This window comes from Eucyclogobius newberryi, unplaced genomic scaffold (genome assembly GCF_026437365.1).
Source record: "Eucyclogobius newberryi isolate DKJ021-1_F unplaced genomic scaffold, fEucNew1.0.hap1 SCAF_5, whole genome shotgun sequence".
NCBI classification, from domain to species: domain Eukaryota; kingdom Metazoa; phylum Chordata; class Actinopteri; order Gobiiformes; family Gobiidae; genus Eucyclogobius; species Eucyclogobius newberryi.
The window spans coordinates 18,752,167-18,763,674 of record NW_027316167.1 but is presented as its reverse complement, the minus strand read 5'-3'; the positions used below and the strand labels follow the sequence as shown (position 1 = coordinate 18,763,674).

General features: G+C 38.0%; 1 protein-coding gene across 2 annotated transcripts; it reads left to right on the top strand.

The window, feature by feature from the left end:
- The first annotated feature begins 2,253 nt into the window (after positions 1-2,253).
- calca (calcitonin/calcitonin-related polypeptide, alpha) lies at positions 2,254-5,454 on the top strand. 2 transcript variants are annotated; one of them, XM_072465686.1, is made up of 5 exons: positions 2,262-2,599; positions 3,036-3,118; positions 3,187-3,303; positions 4,709-4,895; positions 5,107-5,454. In XM_072465686.1, exons 2-4 carry the CDS (start codon positions 3,042-3,044, stop codon positions 4,887-4,889), a joined length of 375 nt encoding a protein of 124 aa, XP_072321787.1. In that variant the 5' UTR covers positions 2,262-2,599; positions 3,036-3,041; the 3' UTR covers positions 4,890-4,895; positions 5,107-5,454. The 2 variants fall into 2 exon arrangements, with proteins under 2 accessions (XP_072321788.1, XP_072321787.1); XM_072465687.1 differs by lacking the exons at positions 4,709-4,895; positions 5,107-5,454 and adding an exon at positions 4,007-4,290 and having other exon boundaries at positions 2,254-2,599.
- The last annotated feature ends 6,054 nt before the right edge of the window (positions 5,455-11,508 follow it).

The following is an 11,508-nucleotide window of genomic DNA, read 5'->3' as shown; positions in this document are numbered from 1 at the left end:
TAATATTTAAGTAAGGAAACATTACTCCTTGTACTTACAGTGCTCGCGTACTTCCCCTGGTCACTGCTAAGCCGTGTACAAATGAGGATGGCTCGAGTGCACTTTAAGTTAAATCTATTCCAACATAATAATGGAATGAGTAATATGGCAGATAATCCCTTCCTGCAGGTGTGTAAATGTTGGGACAGTTTTGAATCACGTTTGATTTGTTTCAGACCAGCTGCACTGGAAACTTCACAGTTGATTTAAGAATAATGCATTAAATGGTCTGCAAAACGTATCATACATTTGTCAATGTTACTCCCTTCTGATTATCAAAGGCTGAACATTCGGTGACAAAGTTTCCATTTCAGAAAGTTTTTAAGGAAATTCTCTTTGGGACTTTTTAACTCAAGCTGGAGCCAAGAATTGTAGTGCATGTGACTACCTCAGACTGTCACTGCTGAGTGCTGCAGAGAGACCAGCGCTGCCCTCTGTCATCAATGCTCTCCTCTGAGCGCAATTAATTTTCCAGGCCAATTCATGCCCAAGTTTTAATGATGGTGAACCGTGTGGCGTAATTGCATTCTTGACAATTCATGTGTCCCCTTGGAATGTCGTCATTGTGTCTCTTGGACCAAAGAGTGGTGCAGTCCAGAGCAACCGTTCTTGGCAAACACTGATAGTGATGGTGCCATAATGCCATATTTGCTATCAACTCCAAGCTTTGTTGACTTGAATTGTAAACTAGACGAGACTTTATTGTTCTATACAATGCACATAAAGCACTCACATAAAAAAAAATATATATATATCATTGAGTACAGTTTTTGTATGGTCAGCTACTTTATGTAATATGAGGGTTTTGGTTTGGCATTTCCATGGTTAGTACTGACACAATCATTACAACAAAACAATAGCTTTACTGTGCGCATTGTATCATTTCAAAAACATTTGGTGCAGTCATAGACAAACTGCCAACTGTGCCACACCAACAGGATAAAGCCCACATCTTGGCAAATACATACCATAACTCCTGATTTAAACGCTACAGGTTCTCGCTATAACCGCGAAAGACCCAAGAGTGCTCTACACCGCAATCCCTATCACTCATCATTTTGGCTCATCTCAGTAGTGTCCATTTGTAAGGGATGGTTTTCTGACGCTTCTGATTGCTCGACGGGCTTGAGTTCTCTCTGGCCAGTTTGCGACGGCATGTAAAGCTGTTAAAGTATAATGTAGTGCTCTGGTGTGGGGCTTGTGCGTCTGCCAAGTAGTAGTACTAAAAAGCCCATTCACATTATTGAGTTTCCTTGTGACGTAAATGCGAGCTGGGAGGCAGGATGCTTTACGATACATCATCAATTATTGTTGCATAAGGGGAATTAGAAGATGGCCTCAACCCAGCAGCCCAGTAATTAAGTGGAAAAAAATGCACGGAAGCCTCAGCATTCTGGTGTAAGCTTTATCAATGGAGAGTAATGAATGGCAAAAGGATGACAAAAACTTTACATCGTCCAAGTGCATTACACAGCCCGTAATATGGTACTTCATATAATGAGCAATACGGGTGTGGCGAGAAACAATGAGTCCAAAAAACCACGTTGTAAGAAGTGATATTGCATTTCTGGTACGTGGTTTCATTTCAGGATTACGTCTTAGTCATAGTGTAGCAATCACCAGCTCAGTTAAAGGCAGACCCTTTTGAGAACTGTGAGCTATTCCAAGTTAAATATACACAACCTGAGCACTAGGGGCACGTAATTTACTGTAGTGACCCAGCAAAGTAGCACTATAAAGCAGAAAGATGATTACAGTCGATGAATTATGTATTAATAAACCTTTTGTCCCAGTGACAAGCCTGAACGGGCGACTTGCACCAGGAATGAATCCAGTGTGACGATTAGGCTGACTCGGTTGTATCAAAACAAAACAAATTCTTAGACATATTTAGTCACTAGCTGTGCGTCCTACTCATTAAAGGTTACCCTTTTTTGTTGCGTGAGTGCACGAGCTGTACAGCCAAATGTCACCGACTACTTTGCAGACTTCATAAATCTTGTGATGGTGCTTTAAACTTTCTCTTCTCTCAATAAAAAAAGAAGAAAAGTATAACACACACTTGATAAATGGCTAAACAAATATGAGATTGTATTAAATCAAGTTGGATAAGGCTTCCCCTGAAAACCCCCCTAAGTAAACGCTCCATCTTAACGTGAACTCCTGACTGACCACGAATCAAACTTCCTCCATCTTCAGCATTACGTCATGCAGCAGCAGTGGGGCGGTCTGTATCATGCCCCGTGCAGCCCCCTGCTCCACATGCATACATCACTTCGCTCGGGCCTGGCATCTTTTTGTGAATTAAACCCATGTGACTATACATTGATGTCATTCCCCATCGGGCTCGTGACTGGCTCGCCGGGATTCATCCAGGGCGTGTGATTGGCTGGCAAGTTGTGATAGGGGACTTGGCTGGCCAATGGGGAGCCGCCGGTGGACGTCTTGGTGCAGAATCCCACTGAGAATGAACAGTATATAAAAGCCTTGCTGTGAGTGACTGTTTAGCAGATTCACAACTGATAACAACTGGTACTTAAAACTGCTCCTACAAGTCTAAGTAAGTATATTTTACCTTTCTTCCACTGCATAGTAAGTTTTTCAAAAAGTAGTACTTTGTTATTGCCTATAATCACATAATGCATGTTTAAGTGAAGATGGGGATAAATAAATACAAAAAACAACTTTAAAACTATACTGCAATGGTGCGTGTTTGAGGACTTTCTATTATTTTTAGCCCACTGCAGTTAATTTCGCTAATGGAGCAGCGGCAGAATTCGCTGGCACTGTATCATAGATAAGTCAGTGACGTTAACACTGAGGCTGTATAAAGGAGGGGAGGATTTATACCTCCCAGTATATGTGATGGGGACACACACACACACACATAATGAAGACAAAAAATCCAATGCCATTAGGTTTCATGACTCTGGGGTCACCGTGTGTGCAGTGCTGAAAAACCATCATCATATCTGAAACTCAATGTGTTTTTATAGGAAACCATGATAACGTTCAAACTGTGGACTGTCCTTGTCGCCTTCGCCCTGGTCATCTGCCAGATATATGCAGCCCCATCCAGGTGAGGGAAAAGAGGGTTAGTATATTTAGAAGAAAGAGCGGTGAATACTCATGACATGGCTTTTCCAGATCCAGCCGGGAGTTAGATGGGATCACACTGTCAGAGGAGGAGGCTCAGAGATTACTAAATGCCATCAGGAAGTTCATGCAGACGACTTCAGACACACAAACCGCCGAGGACAACAGGTAGAGCTTGTTATTTAGTGTTTTTTCAGGTTGGATCAGGCAAAGAGGGAATTATTCAGCACGCTTATTTTAAATGGTCCAAGAAAGCCTTTTTGGCATTGTGCTGCCTCACTGCAGAAGCACTCATCCTGACTGCATTAGATGAAGTGCTTGGAGATTGGTCAGGCATAAAGATTAAATGTACACACAACTGGGTTTAGCAAAGGTGAACGAAAAAGAAGCAAATATAAATAGTGGTGTAGGCGTGTGCACATGTACTTTGTAAACATGTACGTACAATTCATCAAGTTTGGTGAATCATGCTAAGTCAATTCCCTATGATAAGGAATTGCAAAAAAAAAAGCATATGTTGTTCAGTTAAGTCATTTTATGCATAAATTGTAAAGATAAAAAACTCTTAAAAATGATCTTGATTCAAACTGAAACTATCAGTCATTTCCCCATAACAGCGCTTTCCTAAAAACACAATCAACAGTTTTCTTTTAAAAAACAATGTATAAACTTAAAGAATAAAGATCATTTTGCACCAGAATAATAAAACGTATGTACATAACTGCATGTATTATAGCATGGCATCTTAGTAGCCTTATCCATGTTTTTTTCATTAGCATGATGTCATTGTTTTCTCTGCATGTCAAATACATATTAAAGCATGTTCACATGGTTTATTTAAGTGCATGGCTTACCTTTGTGTCTCTAACAGCCCGGATAGACCCATGTCCAAGAGGTGCACTGGCCTGAGCACCTGCGTCCTGGGCAAACTGTCCCAGGACATTCACAAACTGCAAAGGTTTCCCTACACCGACGTGGGAGCGGGAACGCCTGGGAAGAAGAGAAGTTCAGCAGAACCATTCCCCACTTCATTTCAATAACAATTCATCCATCTTAATTCATTTCCGTGGGCATGTCCATCCAATTTTGTACAAACTGCATGTAATGAAGGTCTTTGTTTATTAGAATTAAAACAGCTTACATCATCATTGTAAATGCACTGTATTTGGAGCTTTTCTCATTTTTTCTCATCTCAAATTAACAGTGGAAATTTTACTGAATATAGTAGAAAAAGATTCAGTTGTAGTCTACTGAATATATGTGGTTAAAATACTAAATAGTACAAAAGTATGCTGGAAAAAAGGTACTCTAGTTTGTTAGTTTTTAACATTACATGGGTTAAAACTCAATTGCAAGTACAAAAATCTACTAAAAAAAGTACAATGACCAAAAAAATCTACTAAAATACAGAATTACATGAATAAGTACATAGTTACTTTCCACTACTGCCAATTAAGCCAGCAAAATAAAAGTAGGCCTAGTTCTGTTTGGTAAGATATATTCCAATTATTGATCGATTTTTGTCCCTCTGAAGTGGTAAGTGATTAAAGTACTGTCTGTTACCTCTTCCAAGCAATACGACGTTGCAGAAGCGCGGATGCAACACGGCTACGTGCGTCACTCACCGCTTGGCTGACTTCCTGAGCCGCTCTGGAGGCCTCGGCTACAGCAACTTTGTGCCGACCAACGTGGGAGCGCAGGCTTTCGGCAGAAGGAGGCGCTATGGAGCCGCGATGGAGCAGCGGCAGCAGTAATATCAGGTAATGGGCCATTCTGCCTTTATGGGCCGATGTTAAAATCAGCCTTTTCTAGAGTAAAGAGGTCTTTACTGCTCTAAAGTATCCTAATGTACTTGAGTGGCAATTAAAGCGTAACAGGAATGTATTTGCCATGCCTTTTCCTTTAAATACTCCAATGTCAGACAAAGTCAAGAGTGATCTATAATTCTATATGGCTTTCTTTTCTTTACAGCTTGGAGTCGTAATGAACGTGGACTACTTGCATCATAGAGATTCCCATGCAGTAAATGAATGAACTGTGATTTTTTGAGCAGACCATGGCATTATTTCACTGCTTCAACAGAAAGTAACTGGCATTTCCATTGTGACCATCCGGATGATTATCAAGAAGATACGCCTGCCAGGAAAACCCGACTCAGCCCATAATCGATCACTTCTCGGTCTGGCCTTCACTCCACTTGGCTGTCAGTGCCTTCATGTAGCATTTCATTTCATATTAACATTGTGCACAATGCAAACGTGACATGATCCTGAATATTGTAATAACTGTGAAGTCAAAATAAATTGTATTTTAGCTAAACCAGGTCTGCTACTGATTTTGGTTTCATTGTTATAATGTGTCTCATGAAAGTTTGCTATAAGTGGCAGATGACAAGGAGTTGTGTGTCTGTGTCTTATGTGGCATTGTCTTAAAGAAGCACAAGGTAACTTTTCTGCTGGAGGCGCATCACATGGTTAAGGCCACTCTGGGAGCTTTTTTAGTTCAGTTTTAAAGCCTTGGATTGTATATCCTTATAGAGTTATTGATTGTCCAAAAGCAGAGTGATGAAAATGTATGATTCACAAGGAAAGGATATTCTTGTGGATCGTACTTAGTTTGCAGCACGGAAACCCACAAAATCCTTTAAACAGCAGGAGCCAAACCATTTAGGATTTTGAACACCAAACACAGATCTGAAAATAGTCAAGACTCTGTTACAATGATGGTGCATTAGAGGCTTTTTATCTAAACTCTTTGTTTACTCTTTGTTTATGCGCTGACTCTAACTGCAGCCTGTCCCCAACAGGTGATGCAGTAAGACAATTGTGAAAAGATAAGAGCATCCATAAAAGTACCGGCTGCTTCCAGGAGAGACAAGGTCTAATATGTCTAAAATGAACCATGCATAAACATATCAGGCAAAGTAATAACATCTCCATGGAAACAACCAGGTGGTGCACCATCCCCCAGAAAAGTTACATAGTGCACTTTTAAGACTTAAATAACTTTGATCACCTCCTGATAATAATATCTCCATCACAGCAGCAGCAGACACAGGTTGTCTCTGTAGTCATCTGTTAGAGGCCTAATAGCACCCGTGGGTGTTGTCCCCGAGCCTCTGGGGCTCAGTTACAGCTTCATGCCTCTGAGGCGTCTCTAATTGACACACTTGTTCTAACAATCACTTGACCCTGAATTTAACACCAGCACATAAAGCAGAGGTTCTGTATCTTTTTCAGTCGCAACCCTTAAAATAACAACCGTTGGCATTCGCTGCCCCTGAACATAAAACTTACCTTCATCCACAGTGATAATGTGGCCACATGTCTAAGGTGTGATTTTATTTTGAGGATAAATTACTTTGGTCATCCAACAAATTATATTCTACAAATACTTCTGCATTTAAAGGGAGTCAAGCCTTGTTTAAGACTATTGCGTGTGTTATTGCATGTATGTTATTATTGCATGTATGTTCTGCAGTGATGTGTTATTGCATGTATGTTTAACAGTGATGTGTTATTGCATGTATGTTCTGCAGTGATGTGTTATTGCATGTATGTTCTACAGTGATGTGTTATTGCATGTATGTTAAACAGTGATGTGTTATTGCATGTATGTTCTACAGTGATGTGTTATTGCATGTATGTTCTACAGTGATGTGTTATTGCATGTATGTTCTACAGTGATGTGTTATTGCATGTATGTTCTACAGTGATGTGTTATTGCATGTATGTTCTACAGTGATGTGTTATTGCATGTATGTTCTGCAGTGATGTGTTATTGCATGTATGTTAAACAGTGATGTGTTATTGCATGTATGTTAAACAGTGATGTGTTATTGCATGTATGTTCTACAGTGATGTGTTATTGCATGTATGCTCTACAGTGATGTGTTATTGCATGTATGTTCTACAGTGATGTGTTATTGCATGTATGTTCTGCAGTGATGTGTTATTGCATGTATGTTCTGCAGTGATGTGTTATTGCATGTATGTTAAACAGTGATGTGTTATTGCATGTATGTTCTACAGTGATGTGTTATTGCATGTATGTTCTACAGTGATGTGTTATTGTATGTATGTTCTACAGTGATGTGTTATTGCATGTATGTTCTACAGTGATGTGTTATTGCATGTATGTTCTGCAGTGATGTGTTATTGCATGTATGTTCTACAGTGATGTGTTATTGCATGTATGTTCTACAGTGATGTGTTATTGCATGTATGTTCTACAGTGATGTGTTATTGCATGTATGTTCTGCAGTGATGTGTTATTGCATGTATGTTCTACAGTGATGTGTTATTGCATGTATGTTCTACAGTGATGTGTTATTGCATGTATGCTCTACAGTGATGTGTTATTGCATGTATGTTCTACAGTGATGTGTTATTGCATGTATGTTCTGCAGTGATGTGTTATTGCATGTATGTTCTGCAGTGATGTGTTATTGCATGTATGTTTAACAGTGATGTGTTATTGTATGTATGTTCTACAGTGATGTGTTATTGCATGTATGTTCTGCAGTGATGTGTTATTGCATGTATGTTAAACAGTGATGTGTTATTGCATGTATGTTCTACAGTGATGTGTTATTGTATGTATGTTCTACAGTGATGTGTTATTGCATGTATGTTCTACAGTGATGTGTTATTGCATGTATGTTCTGCAGTGATGTGTTATTGCATGTATGTTCTACAGTGATGTGTTATTGCATGTATGTTCTGCAGTGATATGTTATTGCATGTATGTTCTGCAGTGATGTGTTATTGCATGTATGTTCTACAGTGATGTGTTATTGCATGTATGTTCTACAGTGATGTGTTATTGCATGTATGTTCTGCAGTGATGTGTTATTGCATGTATGTTTAACAGTGATGTGTTATTGCATGTATGTTCTGCAGTGATGTGTTATTGCATGTATGTTCTGCAGTGATGTGTTATTGCATGTATGTTCTACAGTGATGTGTTATTGCATGTATGTTCTACAGTGATGTGTTATTGCATGTATGTTCTACAGTGATGTGTTATTGCATGTATGTTCTGCAGTGATGTGTTATTGCATGTATGTTCTACAGTTGCTCTACAGTAATGTGTTATTGTATGTATGTTCTACAGTGATATGTTATTGCATGCATGTTCTACAGTGATGTGTTATTGCATGTATGTTCTGCAGTGATGTGTTATTGCATGTATGTTCTGCAGTGATGTGTTATTGCATGTATGTTCTACAGTGATGTGTTATTGCATGTATGTTCTAAAGTGATGTGTTATTACATGTATGTTCTGCAGTGATGTGTTATTGCATGTATGTTCTACAGTGATGTGTTATTGCATGTATGTTCTACAGTGATGTGTTATTGCATGTATGTTCTACAGTGATGTGTTATTGCATGTATGTTCTGCAGTGATGTGTTATTGCATGTATGTTCTACAGTGATGTGTTATTGCATGTATATTCTACAGTGATGTGTTATTGCATGTATGTTCTACAGTGATGTGTTATTGCATGTATATTCTACAGTGATGTGTTATTGCATGTATGTTCTACAGTGATGTGTTATTGCATGTATGTTCTACAGTGATGTGTTATTGCATGTATGTTAAACAGTGATGTGTTATTGCATGTATGTTCTGCAGTGATGTGTTATTGCATGTATGTTTAACAGTGATGTGTTATTGCATGTATATTCTACAGTGATGTGTTATTGCATGTATGTTCTACAGTGATGTGTTATTGCATGTATGTTCTACAGTGATGTGTTATTGCATGTATGTTCTGCAGTGATGTGTTATTGCATGTATGTTAAACAGTGATATGTTATTGCATGTATGTTCTACAGTGATGTGTTATTGCATGTATGTTCTACAGTGATTTGTTATTGCATGTATGTTCTACAGTGATGTGTTATTGCATGTATGTTCTGCAGTGATGTGTTATTGTATGTATGTTCTACAGTGATGTGTTATTGCATGTATGTTCTACAGTGATGTGTCATTGCATGTATGTTCTACAGTGATGTGTTATTGCATGTATGTTCTGCAGTGATGTGTTATTGCATGTATGTTCTGCAGTGATGTGTTATTGCATGTATGTTCTACAGTGATGTGTTATTGCATGTATGTTCTGCAGTGATGTGTTATTGCATGCATGTTCTACAGTGATGTGTTATTGCATGTATGTTCTACAGTGATGTGTTATTGCATGTATGTTCTACAGTGATGTGTTATTGCATGTATGTTAAACAGTGATGTGTTATTGCATGTATGTTAAACAGTGATGTGTTATTACATGTATGTTCTACAGTGATGTGTTATTGCATGTATATTCTACAGTGATGTGTTATTGCATGTATGTTCTACAGTGATGTGTTATTACATGTATGTTCTACAGTGATGTGTTATTGCATGTATGTTCTACAGTGATGTGTTATTGCATGTATATTCTACAGTGATGTGTTATTGCATGTATGTTCTACAGTGATGTGTTATTGTATGTATGTTCTACAGTGATGTGTTATTGCATGTATGTTCTACAGTGATGTGTTATTGCATGTATGTTTAACAGTGATGTGTTATTGCATGTATGTTCTGCAGTGATGTGTTATTGCATGTATGTTTAACAGTGATGTGTTATTGCATGTATGTTCTACAGTGATGTGTTATTGCATGTATGTTAAACAGTGATGTGTTATTGCATGTATGTTCTACAGTGATGTGTTATTGCATGTATGTTCTGCAGTGATGTGTTATTGCATGTATGTTCTGCAGTGATGTGTTATTGCATGTATGTTCTACAGTGATGTGTTATTGCATGTATGTTCTGCAGTGATGTGTTATTGCATGTATGTTCTACAGTGATGTGTTATTGCATGTATGTTCTACAGTGATGTGTTATTGTATGTATGTTCTGCAGTGATGTGTTATTGCATGTATGTTCTGCAGTGATGTGTTATTGCATGTATGTTCTACAGTGATGTGTTATTGTATGTATGTTCTGCAGTGATGTGTTATTGCATGTATGTTCTGCAGTGATGTGTTATTGCATGTATGTTTAACAGTGATGTGTTATTGCATGTATGTTCTACAGTGATGTGTTATTGCATGTATGTTCTGCAGTGATGTGTTATTGCATGTATGTTAAACAGTGATGTGTTATTGCATGTATGTTCTACAGTGATGTGTTATTGTATGTATGTTCTACAGTGATGTGTTATTGCATGTATGTTCTACAGTGATGTGTTATTGCATGTATGTTCTGCAGTGATGTGTTATTGCATGTATGTTCTACAGTGATGTGTTATTGCATGTATGTTCTGCAGTGATGTGTTATTGCATGTATGTTTAACAGTGATGTGTTATTGCATGTATGTTCTGCAGTGATGTGTTATTGCATGTATGTTCTACAGTGATGTGTTATTGCATGTATGTTCTACAGTGATGTGTTATTGCATGTATGTTCTGCAGTGATGTGTTATTGCATGTATGTTTAACAGTGATGTGTTATTGCATGTATGTTCTGCAGTGATGTGTTATTGCATGTATGTTCTGCAGTGATGTGTTATTGCATGTATGTTCTACAGTGATGTGTTATTGCATGTATGTTCTACAGTGATGTGTTATTGCATGTATGTTCTACAGTGATGTGTTATTGCATGTATGTTCTGCAGTGATGTGTTATTGCATGTATGTTCTACAGTGATGTGTTATTGCATGTATGTTCTACAGTTGCTCTACAGTAATGTCTTATTGTATGTATGTTCTACAGTGATGTGTCATTGCATGTATGCTCTACAGTGATATGTTATTGCATGCATGTTCTACAGTGATGTGTTATTGCATGTATGTTCTGCAGTGATGTGTTATTGCATGTATGTTCTGCAGTGATGTGTTATTGCATGTATGTTCTACAGTGATGTGTTATTGCATGTATGTTCTAAAGTGATGTGTTATTACATGTATGTTCTGCAGTGATGTGTTATTGCATGTATGTTCTACAGTGATGTGTTATTGCATGTATATTCTACAGTGATGTGTTATTGCATGTATGTTCTACAGTGATGTGTTATTGCATGTATGTTCTACAGTGATGTGTTATTGCATGTATGTTAAACAGTGATGTGTTATTGCATGTATATTCTACAGTGATGTGTCATTGCATGTATGTTCTACAGTGATGTGTTATTGCATGTATGTTCTACAGTGATGTGTTATTGCATGTATGTTAAACAGTGATGTGTTATTGCATGTATGTTCTACAGTGATGTGTTATTGCATGTATATTCTACAGTGATGTGTTATTGCATGTATGTTCTACAGTGATGTGTTATTGCATGTATGTTCTACAGTGATGTGTTATTGCATGTATGTTCTGCA